Source organism: Crocuta crocuta, unplaced genomic scaffold, assembly GCF_008692635.1.
Source record: "Crocuta crocuta isolate KB4526 unplaced genomic scaffold, BGI_CrCroc_1.0 scaffold556, whole genome shotgun sequence".
NCBI classification, from domain to species: Eukaryota; Metazoa; Chordata; class Mammalia; order Carnivora; family Hyaenidae; genus Crocuta; species Crocuta crocuta.
Window position 1 is genome coordinate 2692408 of NW_027527436.1, and position 17154 is coordinate 2709561.

General features: G+C 36.6%; 1 protein-coding gene across 1 annotated transcript in view; it reads right to left on the reverse strand.

The window, feature by feature from the left end:
- The window catches only part of USH2A (usherin), a 717315-nt gene that overhangs the window by 562059 nt on the left and 138102 nt on the right, over nucleotides 1–17154 (reverse strand). Inside the window, exons 12-13 of the mRNA XM_077759473.1 lie at nucleotides 13938–14579; nucleotides 1556–1739 (exon numbers count right to left, since the gene is read on the reverse strand). Of these exons, the coding sequence (XP_077615599.1) occupies nucleotides 1556–1739; nucleotides 13938–14579 (826 nt within the window). The remainder of the gene's footprint in view (nucleotides 1–1555; nucleotides 1740–13937; nucleotides 14580–17154) is intronic.

Consider the following 17154-nt stretch of genomic DNA (forward strand, 5'->3'; position numbering starts at 1 on the left):
ACAGATGCATGAACATTCCGAGGAGGAGAGTAGATTAGGGAAGGTGTTTTTCTTTGGGAATTAATTGTTGCCAGAAAGACTATAAAAAATATAAGAAACCAACAGACAGAGGTGTCCAGGAGTGAAACAAACCCATGTGAGAATTCCACCTGGGGAACATGTGAGATGGTCTTTCAATAAAAAGTCTGTAAGGGAGATAGTATGTGCCACAAATGGCTTCAATTTTACTATCAAAATCCTGACAGTACTTTTGGTTTAATGTTCACTGTACCATGTACTTTCTATACTCATTCAGAGTGATTTAGTATTTGTAGAAAATAGTACTAATGCTCTCAGGCCACCAAGATGATATTCCTTCCAATGGCAACAGAAGTGGAACACCATGAATTTAAAAAAAATTGAGATATGTGTAATAAGAATAAGAATTATTTTGATAAATACCTTAAATATCATGTTAAAGATTTTTAATCCCATTGAATTCAGTAGAAAGCCAAATGCACTAGTTTTGAGTTCTTTTTCAATAATTTAGCCTGTCACCCTGTCCACACTCTAATCGAGGTGTTAATGAAGAGTGTAACAGCCAAAAGGCAGGCAGCAGGGGGCAATGAGTTGAAAAGAGCCCAGATAATCTCAAACCCTTGACTAATTAGCAATTATATTTATAAACACACACACACACACACACACACACACACACACACACACATTGAGAAACAGCTCTGATCGGTATGTATAGAACATAATACTATTTGCTTGATGATAGAAATGCCAAAGAATTCAAGGATATAGTCCCAAATGGAGGGACACAAACTTATAATCTGACCAGACTGAAAGACACACGTGGAATTGGCATTCCAGCACATTTTCAAATATACAGCAATGAGCACAAATGTATGAACATCAATGCTCACCAGTATACCAGGAATGAGAAGTAGAACATTAAAGACCAGGCAACTTTGAAAAGTGGTTAATTTACTTTTGAAATGTACTTTACACACTGGGGAAAAAATCATATCACTTAGTACAAAAATATGTTTCCAATCTGGTCTTTAACCTAAATTAGAAAAGCAGGAAAACCAGAAGTAGATGAAGCAAATATGTAAATAAATTAGCAATAAATCCAGGGGCCATGTAGAACAAGGGATAAACATACATATGCTATATATGTTGGCCTGTATTGTGTGTGTGTGTGTGTGTGTGTGTCTGTACATGCACGCACATTTATTTCTATGGATATCCCTTTACCTGTTTTCTCCATCTAAATTATAAGTTCTTTGAGGGAAAAGGATTTTAACTAAATATTCCCAGATCTTAACACTAGGGACGTCTGTCAGCATATAGCCAACTACATATTGGAACTCTAGGAAATATTCAAAGACTACTATTATGTTCAACAAACACAGGCATCAAAGAGTCAAAAGTGTATCAACAAACCTGGAAAACTAAAAATATTGCTTTTTACAAAAAATACTGACAAAAATCACTATCAGGAGAAAAATTACTATAAATATTATTCAACACAAATACTTAAATATTAATTATTAAAAACATTTACCTTCCAGTCTGAGGATCGAATCCAAAGTAATGGTCTCTACAATGGTCACAACTTTGCCCAGCAACAGAAGCATCTTGGCAAGTGCATTGACCAGTTCGGCTACTGCAGATGTGATGAACTGCACCTGTTAGATGGCATAAACATGGCAGGCAGCCAGTGGCATTGCCTGGAGAAATATAAAAACCTGGAGATAAAGAAATGAAAAGTTTTTATATATAGCTCCTACCCAGTCTTTTTCTTTAAAAGACAGTGTTTTGATTACACCAAAACCCAGAGCACTATTGTGGCACTTTCCGACTCCCAGTACAAATGTGGTTATAGCTGCTCTTAACGAGTGTTATCAGTTACAACCAAAGAAAGGCTGAGTAAATAATTTACATTGTACCTGGGTGTCTCCCAGGCAACGAAAATTCGGTGCATGTAAAATCTACTTCATGATCTTTCCACTAAAAACTAGTTCTCCTGTAATATCTCCATTCCCACAAATAGTACCACCATTTATTCAGCTGCTCAGCCTACAACCCGGAGACATCTTTGGGAAGAGATCCAGATAAAAATAGAAGATGGCCAGTTTAAATTTAAATTTCTGATAAACAATGAGTCTTTTTCGTAAAACTATGTGACATGTGCTTATATTAAAAAATGATTATTTAAAATTTAAATTTAACTGAGCATTCTGTAGTTTGCTTGAGTCCTTCATATCCCTCCACCCCTATGTCTAGCTAATTACCAAGTCCTATGGATAATGTCTTCTAAGAATTTTAAACTTTCTTTTTTTTAAGTTTATTTATTTTATGAGGGTGAGAGAGAGAGAGAGAGAGAGAGGGAGGGAGGGAGGGAGGGAGAGAGAAATGAATGTGAGTGGGAGAAGGGCAGAGAGGGGGGGAGATAGAGGATCTCAGTGTAGGGCTCAATCACAAATCATGAGATCATAACTTGAGTTGGACACTCAATTGACTGAGCCGCCCAGGCACCCCAGGAATTTTAAACCTTCTGCTCTTCATTCTTACTGCCATCCCCCTAGTTACAGTCACCACTTAGTTTATTGTAGTAAATAGTATGGAGGAGAGGCAATGGTAAGAGCCTTATATTCATTATCTCACTTCCCACAGCAACACTAGTAATTCAGGTATTATTATTACATCCATTATATATATGACAACACCAAAGGTTAGAAAGGGTAATACACTTTCCTAAAATAACAGTCAACAAATTGCAGATTCACACATAAGCATCTCAACTACAGAGGCTGTCTGATCTAATGGTCTCCTCTTGGCCCCTCCAACTGATTCTTTTTTTATATTTATTAATTTATTTGGAAGAGAGAGAGAAAGAAAGAGAGAGAGCAGAGAGGGACAGAGAGAGAGGGAGGGAGAGAGAATCCCAGGCAGGCTCAGCGCTGTCAGCCCAGAGCCGAATGCAGGGCTGAATCTCACAAACTGCAAGAGCCAAAATCAAGAGTTAAATGATCAGCTGACTAAGCCACCCAGGCACCCCAATCTATTCTTCATGGAGTACATGAAACAACATTTTTCAGAGTGTGGTTTAAATACCTCCTTCCTCTACTGAAATTTGCTTGATGGCTTCCTATTCCCTTTAGGGAAAAAAAAAATCCAAATCCCTAATCCAGCTTCCAGTCAATCCTGGCAGGCCCCACTTCTATCTTCAGCTTCCTTTCACTCACTGCTCATCCTCAATTCACTCTGCTCCAGTCATAATTCTTGATACCTAAAGGCCCTTCTACTGGCATGCCTGTCTTTTGAAATGATTTTGGCCCATCTTTTATGCTTGGTTCACTCCTACGCACATCAGGTCTTGTGACTTCCTTGAGTAACCTACGCTAGGAAAGTTTAAACATGCCTGTACAGCTTCATAGCATGTTGTTTATTTACTTTAGAGTGCTCATGAAAATTGTAATTAATCTCATTTCACCAGATTGTAACCTCCATGAGGGCAGGAACCTTATCTGACAAATTCACCGCTGCCTCCCCAGTACCCAGTACAGCGCTTGTCACAAAGTAGGCACTCCATAAACATTTGATGAATCCACACAAATATACCAAATTATAAACAGGCATTGATTTCCACAAGTACTACATTTAAAAAAACCTCAAAATGTAGGTTAATTGCAAACCCCATATTTGTTTCTGAACAGAAGGAAAGAAAGAAAAATATGATTCAAAAACATTTTTGAGTTACTTAAAATTTTTTGGACCCATAAAGTGGAAGTCAACAGTCACAAACATTGAAAGGCAACAGTCACAAACATTGAAAGTAGAATGATGGATCAGGTGTATGAGGGGGGTGATTCTTGGTGTTGTGTGGTATCTGTGTTTGTGCAAAGATACGCATACACACATATATACACACACAAGCACATTCATAATGTTACAAGGAATTTTACTGTAACAAGGGAGAGAGGGATTACAAAGAGACTCTAATGAAAAAGTTCTGACAAATGAAAATGATTTGTACAATTGTCATGATCACTAATTTGGGTATATATCACTGACACTCAAAGAGAGAAAGAACATGAACACAAAGTGAATCCATTTTGTATTTCTTTGCTATAGGGAGAAACAAAAATTAATTAGAATATATTATAAATCTCATTTGAGGCTTTGGTTGAAAATAAGCCATTCTTTCATAGCTATCAACAATTTGTTTTTCTTCTCCTAGGCCCAGTATATTTATTCTCTCTTAGAAAGTTTCCGATAGTCAAAAAGAAAAGCCTATGCTCAAAGAAAAGGAAGAAACTCAAAATTGGTGCCATTCCAGCCAGTGGAAAAGAACTGACTGATGCTGTCATTTTTATAGCAATTGACAACGAGATTATGTCATTTGCTTCTTTGCATCCACTGACAGCAATTTGCCTTCCATGTGTTTTCAGAAGTATAGTTATACAAATTAATATATATTCTCATACCTGACTCATCACATAATCTCAGTCACACACTTCAAAGGTTTTTATTTTGAATTCAAGACCACTGTGGCTGTGATTCTATGTATTTTTCTTCCTGTAAGGATACTAGGTCCGTAAATTCATGATGATGGCATCATGAATGTACTAACTGCTCTCCAATTTGGATAAATTACCCATTAACACAGATACTTAGAGGCAGAATTAATTTGGACTTATTGCAATAGCTTCAAGCTACAGAGAATTCTAGAACAATTAGGGATGATTTTTAAAAGAAATGATTTATTAGATAAATCTGAAAAGACAAGGGGGGTATATTTTGGTGTGGAAAGTTGGGTTCCCCAAGCTTTAGAAAGAAAAAAATGCCATAGAAAAATCAGAGATATAAGCAGAGAACAAAAATGGGGAAAAAAACACAAACCAGGGAGGTTGCACCCTGGAGGTAGGTCTTCAAGGAAAAGTCTGCACTGGAACTTGTCTTGGGGTTAATTCCATCCTCCTCTCTGGAGCATGATTATAAAGGTTAATCCCACCAGTATTTTACTTGTCCTATTTTTAAGCAGTTCTAATTAGGATGACTCAGGTACCTTCCTGCTCAATGATTACTTCTTGCCTTACCTGAATGTGCCTAATTCTAGACCATTACCTCTCCTTTTATGACTTCCAACTATAGAAAACAACATTTTCTCTTCCCTCCTACTTAAACTTCAACTTCTGAGTGCAGCTTAAAGATAACTGACCTTAATTCTCTTTAGCTCAATACATTTCTGATTTCCTTCCATTAACACCACTTCATGTCCCATGTCTTCATGGCCATAACATTTTAACTGATCTTTTTGAGATTTCTGTCCATGAAAGATTTTGTACCACATTCTGAAGTGCGGTCATTAAGACACTATTATCTTCCATTAGGTAGTGCTCAGAGTTTGCACATAGAGAGCACAAATCAGCCCCATTATGTTTGTGACTCCCCAGCTTTATTTCAGCTAACCCTGGCCCCAAACAAGATAGATCCAATGTGTTATGCAATTAAAGCAAAAAGTCACCCCTATCATAAAATACTGTTGCTTTATCCTGGAGAAGTCTTGCAGAATCCTCAGAGTTCAAAGTTATTAGCAAGGCAGCTGGTATTATCTCCTGTAGTGGCTATTTGCACAGCACAGCACTGTCCTGGGCATTAAAGAAGAGCCCATTTCCTGGCAATGTCCCTCCCGAGGACCATGAACAACCAGGCTTTGCCAAGGTCTTGAAATGGGAGAGAGAAAACAAGTTTAACCCCTAGGCCTTATTCAGAAAAGGAGGACAGAGCTGAGGCTAAGCACTAATTATAAGCCATTTAGAAGAAATGATTCTCACCTTAAGTCAGAGAATGGACATAGTATTAAGAGAAGAGTCCAGGAAGGAATTTGTGGCTCAGCTATACCAAGCAACAAGGTTTTAAAAATCAATATTTTCGGAATGAAGTATAGAAAGGGATGCTAATTTTCGAGTTAAAACAATAATCATTGTCTTCCATTTTGATAATATTACATAAAACTAATGCTAAAATTATTATTCAGAGTTAGCCAAATGTCAATGAATGCATCAATAAATATTAATATTATTCATCACAAGGTATAACTTTCTTATTTAAAAGTTTTTAAAAATTCAAATTAGCTTAGATACATTTTTTTTTTAATATTTTTATTTATTTCTAGGAGAGAGAGAGAGACAGCGCGAGCAGGGGAGGGTCAGGGAGAGAGGGAGATACAGACTCTGACACAGGCTCCAGGCTCTCAGCTGGCAGTCAGCACAGAGCCCGACGCGGGGCTCAAACCCACGAACCGTGAGATCATGACCTAAGCGAAAGTCGGACACTCAACCGACTAAGCCACCCAGGCGCCCCAAATTAGCTTAGATACATTTTAAAGTCTCTGTTCCTTTCATCCTGGACAGCTATACATTCCTTGACTACATTACCAACTCCTGTTTACTTTTAAAACTCAGCTCAGGAATCATGTTCTCAACTAAGTCTTCCATATCCCCCATTCTTCAATAATGAATTAATTCCTTCACTTTACTACTTCTCTGTATTGGATATATCTAATATTGCACTTATCACTCTGTGTTACATTTACATACCAGTCCTTTCCTCCTACAAAACCATGATGTCTTAATATATTTATGATTGTATATCTTACACTAGCATAGCCTCTGGTACATAGTAATGCATTTAATAGATATTTACTGGAAAAACGGACATGTGAATGATATGGATAGATGGCTACCTGGGTAGGTAGGTGGGTAGCTGGCTGGCTGGCTGGTTAGCTATCTGTTACCCCTTAAAATATGAGATGATTTCTTTAACATTTTAAAGCTATATAGTAAACCTAAGTCTGTGAATCACTGAATGATTGGTCAGAGTGGCCTCGCCTATCAGGAAGGTGAGCAGGGAATGTATATGAATCATGCACAATATATTTAAAACGTAATATTTGCCATATTGGCAGATGGAAAAGAACTTGAGAAAGAAAATGTTAGTCCAAAACTACGTCTCCTATTCTTAGAACAAAGAATATAATGACATGCCCATATAAGGGAAAACATTCTATATGACTTTTCTGCTTTAGAAAAACCTAGTTTTCCTATTTCTGTGAATATCCATGAAAGGCCTCCATGTGCATACTGTTTAAAAATCAAATTCAATAACAACAATGAATATAAATAATAACAGCTCTGATTGTGTCTTGGAAAGTATAACACATACATATGTGTATTCACAATCTACAGAAACACTTTTGTATTCTTTGTTCCCATTTTTCTCAGTGTCAGTGGTTATCGAGTGTATGCTCTAAAGATGCCCTCCCACGCCACTGCAAACATCCCAGAAATGTCTCCAACTTCGTCCACAGAGATCGTCCCTTTTCTAGACCCGTAGGTTTCATTCTTCATTATCTGATCATGGTAGCCCCTCAGAACTCTGTTAATTTTCATTTTATAGTGATTATTCAGATCCTACACAACAAAAGAGATCTCACAGGACCGAAAAACAGCCAGAATCATGGATGGGGATGAGCTCGAGGGTGAAGGAAGGTTACAAATGCTTATACAAGTCTTTTAACTCACTTTCAGGTATTTATTGAGTGGTTGATTAGGACAAATATGGAATTATCCAGAAAAATGTTTTACTTTTTCAGAGTGCAGACTCTAGGATCTGTTGGACCTAGATTTGTAAATGTTTCTTCTACTTAATTAGAATCCATTTTCCCTACTATAAAGTAGGAAAATACTGATCTTTCCAGCATATAAATACTGCAAATATTAAATCAGACTTTACAGATAAAACCCTATTGCAGGGTCTGGCAAACAGTAGACACTCAGTAAATATTATCTATTATCACCATTGCCATTTTTATGAGCCAATTTCCTATGAAAGTGAGATTTTCCTAAATTAAAGTTTAAATAATGACTTGTCAATGTACATTTTTTCCTCCACAGATGTGCCTGTGATTATGGTCCATATTGCTCACGACAAGATTCTTCTCTGGTGGTTTATGAAGGAAGAAGTTGTTATTCTGGGACTCGGGTCTCTTTGTGAAAAACATGTTAATCTGCAAAGCTGTTTCACCAAACACGAGGACATGTGGCATACCCGGATCTCAACTTTGATACAGTGATTTTTAATGGGATATCAGCCATCTAATTCCAATTCCATTGGCAGGGTCTTACGTGCAATTCTGGTTTATGAGCTCATTACTTAACAAAGATGATATGTTTCTTAATGAAACAAGATACTTTGTTTTACTTTGTAATAGTCTGTATGAATTATAAAACAAAACCAAAAGTAAATACCAGAGGGAAGCATGAGGAATTGTCCTATTAGCACAAAACATGTCATATGAAGCTGTTTTCATTATAAATTAGCCTTTATTTTATTCCAGAGCTGCAGAGTCCTCAATAAACCCTCTCTGCCTCTGGTTCTCAAGGACAGGGGCAGGTCACTGGCTCAGGATGCCTTGACATCCTTCCCTGCATTTCTTGGCCTAGCCTCTGATTAAGTGCTCGCTGCTGAACATTACGAGGTCATCCAGTGCTGAAAAAATGAACTGGGAAAACATATTTAGTACTATATTTATTAGTGTGGGTATGTGTACATTCATATATGTACACACACTCCAAATAATTTTAAATTAAAGCATTTTTAAAATACTTAATGGAGGTTAAGCAGCATTTTTAACCTCTGTTCAAGTTATTGAATGGCATATTAAAACCAATGTGGCTCTAATGTACCTTCTAATGTGCAGTGCTGCTTTAACAAATTGCCTATAAATTTTAGTTGAATTAAGCCTATTCCTTGTACATTCATAGTAAGGTTAGGTTAATAATACATGAGGTTTCATTATATGCACCTTCCTTAATAATGTTTTTTAAGAAAGTAGAACAAGAATCTATGAGCAGTAATGTAGTAGGGGCCAGTGATATTTACAACTACAGACGAAAAGGCGGGCAGAAGTCCTTAGGCTTGTGAGTTCAGCCCTCCTACCCCATACTTCTCCCTCCACTACTCACACGCACTGGTGTGGAGCTTCTCCCCTGTGGTATTTAATCTCGGTCTCTGAGATGTGTTTAAAGAAGTAGAAAGAAAGCTTCAGATTGCAGTAGTGCATTTTAATGTGTGTACTGCAGAGCTGGCTACTGTGAAACATCCATTTATGATAAAGATACTTCAGGATAAGGATTGTCTTCCTCAATGTAAATTTCACAGCAAGAGACACTAAAACTGGAAAACAAAATTCAAAGTAGTTTCTGAAGCTAGAATGTAGGATCAAAAAAAATAAAAAATAAAAGGAGGTCACATTAGGACCTTTCCATTCTGTACATGTGTACAGAATAACCTGCTTTGTAAAAAAAAAAAAAAATCCATTAGGTACTTAGACCACTGGTTTCTTTCCTCCTTTGCATAAGGTAAAAATCACATCCTCTCTGTATGTCATCAAAGGAGCACTCACAGACTTGCACTGTGCCTGTGCCGAAAAGAACATAATGCCGCTGGAGTAATAACTAAATGTAGGTATTTATTAATCAGGGCAACAGAGATGGAGTACCCACCAGGGAGACACTTCCTGATGCCCCTAGGATGGAGCACTGAACAACGTGAACAACAGCAGTTAGACTTGGACGGTGGAGAGAAACGAATGATCTAAAGACTCGTGGAAACAAGGTCAGAGAAAGATCTTGGGCCTTACAGTTCACGAGGGCCATGTTTTTTACCTACAGTGATGGGGAGGCAATGGAGGATAGACTGATACAGTCTGACTAAAGTTTGCACAGCATCCCTTTGACTGCATATTAAGAAATGGCTGGTGGGGCACCTGGGTGGCTTAGTCGGTTAAGCATCCGACTTTGGCTCAGCTTATGATCTGACCAGTTGGTGGGTTTGAGCCCTGCATCAGGCTCTGTGATGACAGCTAGCTCAGAGCCTGGAGGCTGTCTTCAGATTCTGTGTCTCCCTCACTCTCTGACCCTTCCCCGCTCATGCTGTCTCTATCTCTCTCTCAAAAATAAATAAAAACATTAAAAATTTTTAAAAAAAGAAGTTACTGGAGAAGAATAAAGAGGACAAAGGAAATTTAGGAGGCTTGTCTGCTAGTCCAAGAGAAAGCTGAAAATGGATGGGGAGGGAAGTAAAAAGTGGTCCAATTCTGGATCTATTTGAAGGTAAAAGCAACAGGACTGATTCTGACAGAAGAAACCAGTGTTGTGGAAACAGAGGAATCTGAGGGGAGCTGTAAGGCAACACTTCAGTTAAGCAGAATCAAACAACTTTTTCCTTCCCAAATCCCCAAAAATGAGATAAAAGAAAGAAAAAAGAGGAAATGGAGGTCTATGGCAGATGTTTGCAAGTAAAAGCTAAGCACTTGCAGTGGAGTGGCCAACAGTAAGCTGATTCAGGTTGTATAATTTTAGAAAGAAAGGCTCCAGAGATATCCGAAGTCAGTCAGGTGTGAGCGGCAGCTAGTCCCCTCTCCAACCAGATTTTCCCCTTTGCATTTTGAGAGAAGGCAACGAATTTTCTCTTTAGAAGTCAAACCAAAGAGTGTCTGGGTTCAACAGGTGTAGGGACAAAGCACCACAGTGGATGCAAGGATTACATAGAAGGCTGCCTAGGATAGCTGATTTTATGTGTCAACTTGGGTAGGCTTGATGTTGTTCAGTTGTTTGGTCACACACTAGTCCGGGTATTGTTATAAAGGTATTTTATAGATTTTCTCAGGATACAAGAATACTAATCTACAGAAATAAGGGCCCACTGAGTGCTCAGAAAACTTATTTAACAAAAGCATGTCATCATGAAATTTTCAGAAATAAGAGATATAGAAAGGGTAGATGCTTCTAGAATATAGGAAAGAAAAAAAAGGAAAGATAAAGGAAAATGCTTATTTGGCAATGCAAGAAGATAATGCTGAAATAAATTTTTTGATTGAAAATGATTCTATATAGTGGTAAAATTTCAGATACTTTTTAAGTGTTGAATAAAGTTAATTTCAGATATTCAAAATTCTAAAAAAAAAAAAAAAACAACTAATTCTTCCCTGTACCTTCCTCACAAGCTACTGAAGTGTGTTCTCTACCAAATACACATATAACATATGAAAAAAGAACACATAGGATTCAGGAAATGGTATCCAGTACATGAGATGTGCAAAGGAAATTCTCAGTGCAACTGATATATATACATGCCTATTGTATCTTATTTGGTTGGGTTTCTGAGGAGAACCTTAACACAAACAATCTTGTTAAAACTCCTGATTATTTCTCAGTGTCTTCAATTAAACAAACCATTTACTGAATGCATGCAATGTACAAGGAATTACATTAGTATTGTGGCTACACAAGTTGAATAAGATAATCCTTGCTCTAAAGATATTGAAAGTCTAACAAGAGAAATAATCAACTACACAAATACATAAAACACAAGAATGCTTTAAATTAGACAATTATTTTCATTAATGGTGATGATCTCCATTCTACATTTTCCTTCAAAGAGAGGACAGTTTGCCATAAGCCTCTGGAGAGGAGTTTTGTGACAACTGTGCTTAGGCAAATAGCCACTATGGTAGTATTCCCCTAGAAAATGAACACTATATAAGATAAATCCCATAAAAGAAAGGGGCCAGAGAAAAACAGAGGAGGCCACCAGGAGGAAGAAAAAGGTTAGGTATGACTTTCCAATATTTTCATTTTTAAATTTGATTTGTATTTTTATCAAAATTTATATGCACATAGTTTTAAAGCTCAAATAGAATTTATAGGCTCACAGATTATCAGCCCACTGCTCATCCTTCTCCCAGGAACCTCCCTGCCCAGAGCCACCACCTTCAACACTCTGAGATGTTTCTTCTGGCTTTTATTTCTGTATTTCTCAATAACATACATATATTGTTCCATCTCAACTTTGAAAATTTAGACTATTGTCTTTCTACAGTAGAATATAAGCATTCAGCTTCTTATATCCCGCCTCAATAATCCCTCTATTTGGTTAAATAAATATTCAGAGATTGACTCTATGACTACCGAAATCTATTTCACAGTTAGCCTATATAATATGCTTTGCCTGTATTTCCTTTCTTGAAAAATTTGCCTTTCTTTAGTTTCATAGGAACCTCTTGGGAATTTCTAGTAGTCAAAACCCTCCAATAGAAATATACTCATTAAATCTGTTGGGTTTTTTTTTCCCCCTACTGAATATATCAACTTGCAGGAGGATCTGAACCCCTGATCCTCCCATTCTGATTTGAGCCGGTTGATCTCCAGTTCTGTTGCATAGCTGTATGCTAACTCAGAGCAAAACACTCAATAAGCTTTACAATAGCTAATCACTCAACAGGATATAACATTTGATCTATTAGCTTTGGCTGTTTTTTTAAATAAATTAGGGTTATTTCTACAGGAGACTGAGCACCATATTTCCAAAATTGGNTATATATATATATATATAAAGAGGTGATTACAAACTTGGAAAGATGATTCAGAAGCTGAAAGAGTGCAAGGTACTGTAGCTCTCACACAGGCCATCCATACAGCTCTCAGTAATTTTCCTGTTTTCTGGGATACTTACCACCTTTCTCCTACTTTAAGTAGTGCTCCCTAGAAGCCATGCTTCTTTTATGTGATCCTGATACTCCTGGCCACAGTCAATTGGCATAGACATAGCCATGCTAACAAACTGAGTCAATTAGAGTATCCTTCTTGAAATTGTAACCACAAAGTAGCTAATAAGTCTCTGTGTATTGTTAGAATGGTAATGAGATAGACACTTAACCATGCAGAGAGAGAGAGACCAGCAGACTGTGTCCTTACACAGAAAGAGAGAGAATGAGAATGAATGAGAATATGGGAATGAATGATTAAATTAATGGATATATATCAATGGGAGATTTCTAGTTTCTGAGTCCTGACTACAATATTGGGTTTTGTGAGATAGCCAGTGAGAATTTAGCTCCCCAGTTACATCGAAGATAGTTCAAATTATATTCTGATACATCTCACAAAGAATTAACTATTCATCAATTCCATCCTGTCCCTTTGGACTTACTGGTCCCACTGGCCAATGTGGAAGGAAAGGTATGGTTCAGTTCCCCTAATCTGGGTTCCTTGTCCTGTAAAACAGGGTTTTCATCCTACCTATTTCTGGCAGGCAAATCTCCCTTTTGCTTGACACCATGCTCCTTTTGACAGGCTCAGAAAACTCAGAGCTGGTTGGACAGAATAACCTTAGTACAACTGTTAAATAACTAAAACATATGTATATTTATCATGACATTATGATGGCTCTATAATAAATAAAGCATATTGTTTTGGTTAGATCATGTAGAGGCAAGGAGAAAGCCATGGATAGGGTCCATCTTTCTCCCAGTCGGCAAACACACAAAAAGAAAGGTAAGTGGGACTAAACAGTAGCCCATTTTATTCACTTGGTGTCATTTAAAAATAATTCTAGATGCTCCTAGGTGATGCCAGAACATATAGCCCATTTAGTAGAAACATTCAGTCAGCTTTATTCTGAAAATCTGCTCATCGTCTGAATATTTGGCATGGTATAGATAATCAATTCAAGTTTTCCTTTCTCTGGGAAGCAACATTTATTTTTGCTTTTATTTGTTTAGATTTTGTCCAATTATTAGCAGGGGATTTACTTCTAGTTAACAAATCAAATATAAGCAAGTCTCAATTATAAAATGTCTGATTGGCTGGGATTCCTCTAAAGGGTCACCCCTAATATAGATAGCAACTCAGATATACCAGATAATCTTGAACACTTTAAATAGTTATATCCGTGTTTGATGATAATATAAACACACCAGCATTGTTGGAAGTAAATTTTTTAGAAATTCCAACCCCAAAACCAAGAAGAATCATCCAATATGGGATAATGAAAGGAAAGTCAGTGTGCACTGAAAATGTAACACATTTCTCTCTTACCTGGTTGACACTGATTACACCTTCTTCCTTGACGATTAGGCAAACACAGGCACTGGCCACTGATTGGGTCACAAATGGTCCCAGGTAATGTCCCCAAGGAGTCACACTCACACATCTGGCAGCCTTGAAAATTGCCACTGGTCAAATTGTACCTGTGAGGCTCACATTGATTACAGTGAAGACCTGTTACTCCTAATTTGCAAGGACATTGTCCTGTTGATTTGTCACACAGCAGAGAGCCATTTACTGTCCCAGTCTTATCACAGTTACAAGGCAGACAGAGGAAAGAATTATTTTGCTGGAGTTGGAAGTATCCTTCTAAACATTCATTGCACCGCCTCCCTCCAACTCTGGGCTTACAGAGGCACTGGCCTGTCTTAGCATCACACACAGTCCCAGGGAGGGATCCGGCCACGTCGCAGTCACAGGCCTTACAACTGGTGATGTCCAACCCGTAAAAGTGTTCTTTGCAGGCATCGCACTGAAGTCCTCTGGCTGCTTTCTTGCACTCACACTGCCCAGAGAGAGGGTCGCAGGCCTTGTGCACTGAGCCGTGGAGGTCACACTGGCAGGGCTCACATCCATCATCGTTATCATTTCGGAGAAATTTAAATCCAAAATTGCAATGATCACATCTAAGCCCTGAGGAGAGAATTTGTTTAAAAAAGTGAAAACGATGCTATTCGAGCTTTTAAGGCAAACAATGCTGCTGCCAACATTTAATGCAGACTCAAAATGTTGAGCGTGGCCTCACAGGTAATGCCATAGAGGCCCAGTTGTATATTCGAAATAAAATAACAATACTTACTATGGCAGTAATATGCAACTTTATTTTTTCAGAAATAAGTGATTTATGACATTTTATGACTCAACACAGAGAAATGCTTAGTGCAAATGTTGCTTCTGTTACACATACTGGAGCTCCTTTTCTCTTTAACAAATATTAAAACTTTTATTTTAAATCATTTTTTAAAAATGCTCATGAAAAAGTATGGTAGACAGTGAAATAAAATGTCAAAGCTACTCAGAATAATTATTTATTACATTAGTGACTTTTTAAAAATCAGATGCTCCTACAATATTTAATAAAATGTTAAGCTGATAGCTATTTTGTGTAACAGTATATATACTTCTGGACATCACACCTTTAAATAATTAATATAAATAAAACTTATCCAGAGCAATTTTTATTTCAATGCTTTTATATGCCCCTATATTTTAGTATTTTCAATTAATATAAATTATGCTCTCCTTGGCTCATAAAGCAATCATATTGCTTGTCATATTGTGTGATTCAGAACATTCCTCTTTAAACACTAAGTAAATTTTGCTGTGATATTACTTCTATTTAAAGGAGTATTGCATACGTACATTTCGCAAACAGAGAACAATGTTATATCATCAAACCTAAAACTCTGACAACTTAGGTTAGTTTCAGGAAGAGCATTAGAAGGAGAAAGAATAAAAGAAAAATTTGTGAATAGCAAAGGTTGAGATGCAAAATACTTCCTTTAGATAGTTTTCACATCTCTGTGAGTTTAAGTAACTGACTACGTGGGATTGAATCAATTGAAACATTTATTTCAAGCTATGATCGCAATAAAAAAATATAGTCCTAAAACAGCAGTCAAAAACACACTCAGGAACTCATATTTAGAAAAGCATTTCTTAAACTGGAAGGAAATGCATAATAGATATGTATATATATGGATAAAAATTCAAGAACTCCAATGGAAGGCAAGTTCTTTAACAGTGATGAATGACTCACCTAAGGCATATCATTTAATTTCAATAAGGAAAATAAAAAAGGACCACTATTGCTGCAAATTTTAAAAATAACTGTATTGTTAACAAGAATTATGACTCATTTTGAACTATTAAAATTGGTCTACATGGATTCATATCATATCAGTTTTAAAAATATGCGCACTGCTTATTTGAATATGCCATACATATTCCTGACAGGCAATCTATTCCTAACGATACTCAGGAAGGCCTACAGGGCATCACATTCGGTGTTAACAAGTACAGGCAAGTTAGCCCACTTGGCATTTAATTCACATTCTTCTCCCTTTTTATTCTAGATGAATGACCTACTTTAATAAAATTATTGGTGCTAATGTATTTTACTGGTGATAGAACCATTAGTAAGATTTAACAGTTTTGTTAACTCTAACAGTTTGCTTTCCAAAGCATATACAACACACATTGGTATTTTCTGCTTTTCTTCAGAGTAACAAGGTAAAATTGAGTAAGGGCGTTTGCTAATCCCATTAGGGAAAGAAACATATGTATATTTTGTTTTTATCAAAAATTCTGCATGTGTAGAAATAACTCTAGAAATAATAATATCACAATCATGATTTAATCTTCAAAAATATATACACTTTCCCCCAGAATACTATCTAGATCAATAAAACAAAGAAATGGCAGGGAGGTCATAACACATTCTAAGTAAATTGTAAATTTTGATTTTTCCTTCCTTCTTTGAGCTCTGGAATCTAACTATCATAGGAAGATTCCATTGTTATAGAAAAACAAACATTGTCTTTAAAGATCTTTCCTTAAATTTTTCCTTAAATTTTGCTTTCAGATCATCTATTTAAAATATATATCATATTAAAGAACAAAGGATAACACACAGATTGAATTCAAAAGTCTTGGAATTCATTTAGCATCACAGAGAGCACTTATAAAAATATATGCTTCTCTTTACAAGTTACCTATTCTTTTTTTCTAAAAAAGTTAGTTTTTGTATGCCTGAAATGCATTAGGGCCTGTTAAAGATTTGATGTAATCTTTCTTTAAAACAGAGAAATTTTGTGTCATATCATTAACCATGTCTATATTTTTTAATTAAATTAAAATGAAATGCTTGTCTGGCTGAATTGTATAAAATGTGGTATGTATCACTACCTATCTAAAAGATAAAGAATTAGCTTTCGAATTACAGTACAGAAATGAAAATGTTATCCAGAATATGTTCATCTGTATGTGTATACATATATATGCATTTGTGTGTGAGTGTGTGAGTGTGTGAGTGTGAGTGTGACTCTGTGTGTGTGTGTGTGTGTGTGTGTGTGTGTGTGTGTGACTGCCACGTATGTTTTCATTATTATAAGGCTCAGGTTAGTGTTAGGAAAACCATGGAAGACTTGGCGTCTTGAATGACAATAGAAAGGTAGAGGTCTTTTTTAAACTTCCTATATGAACCAAG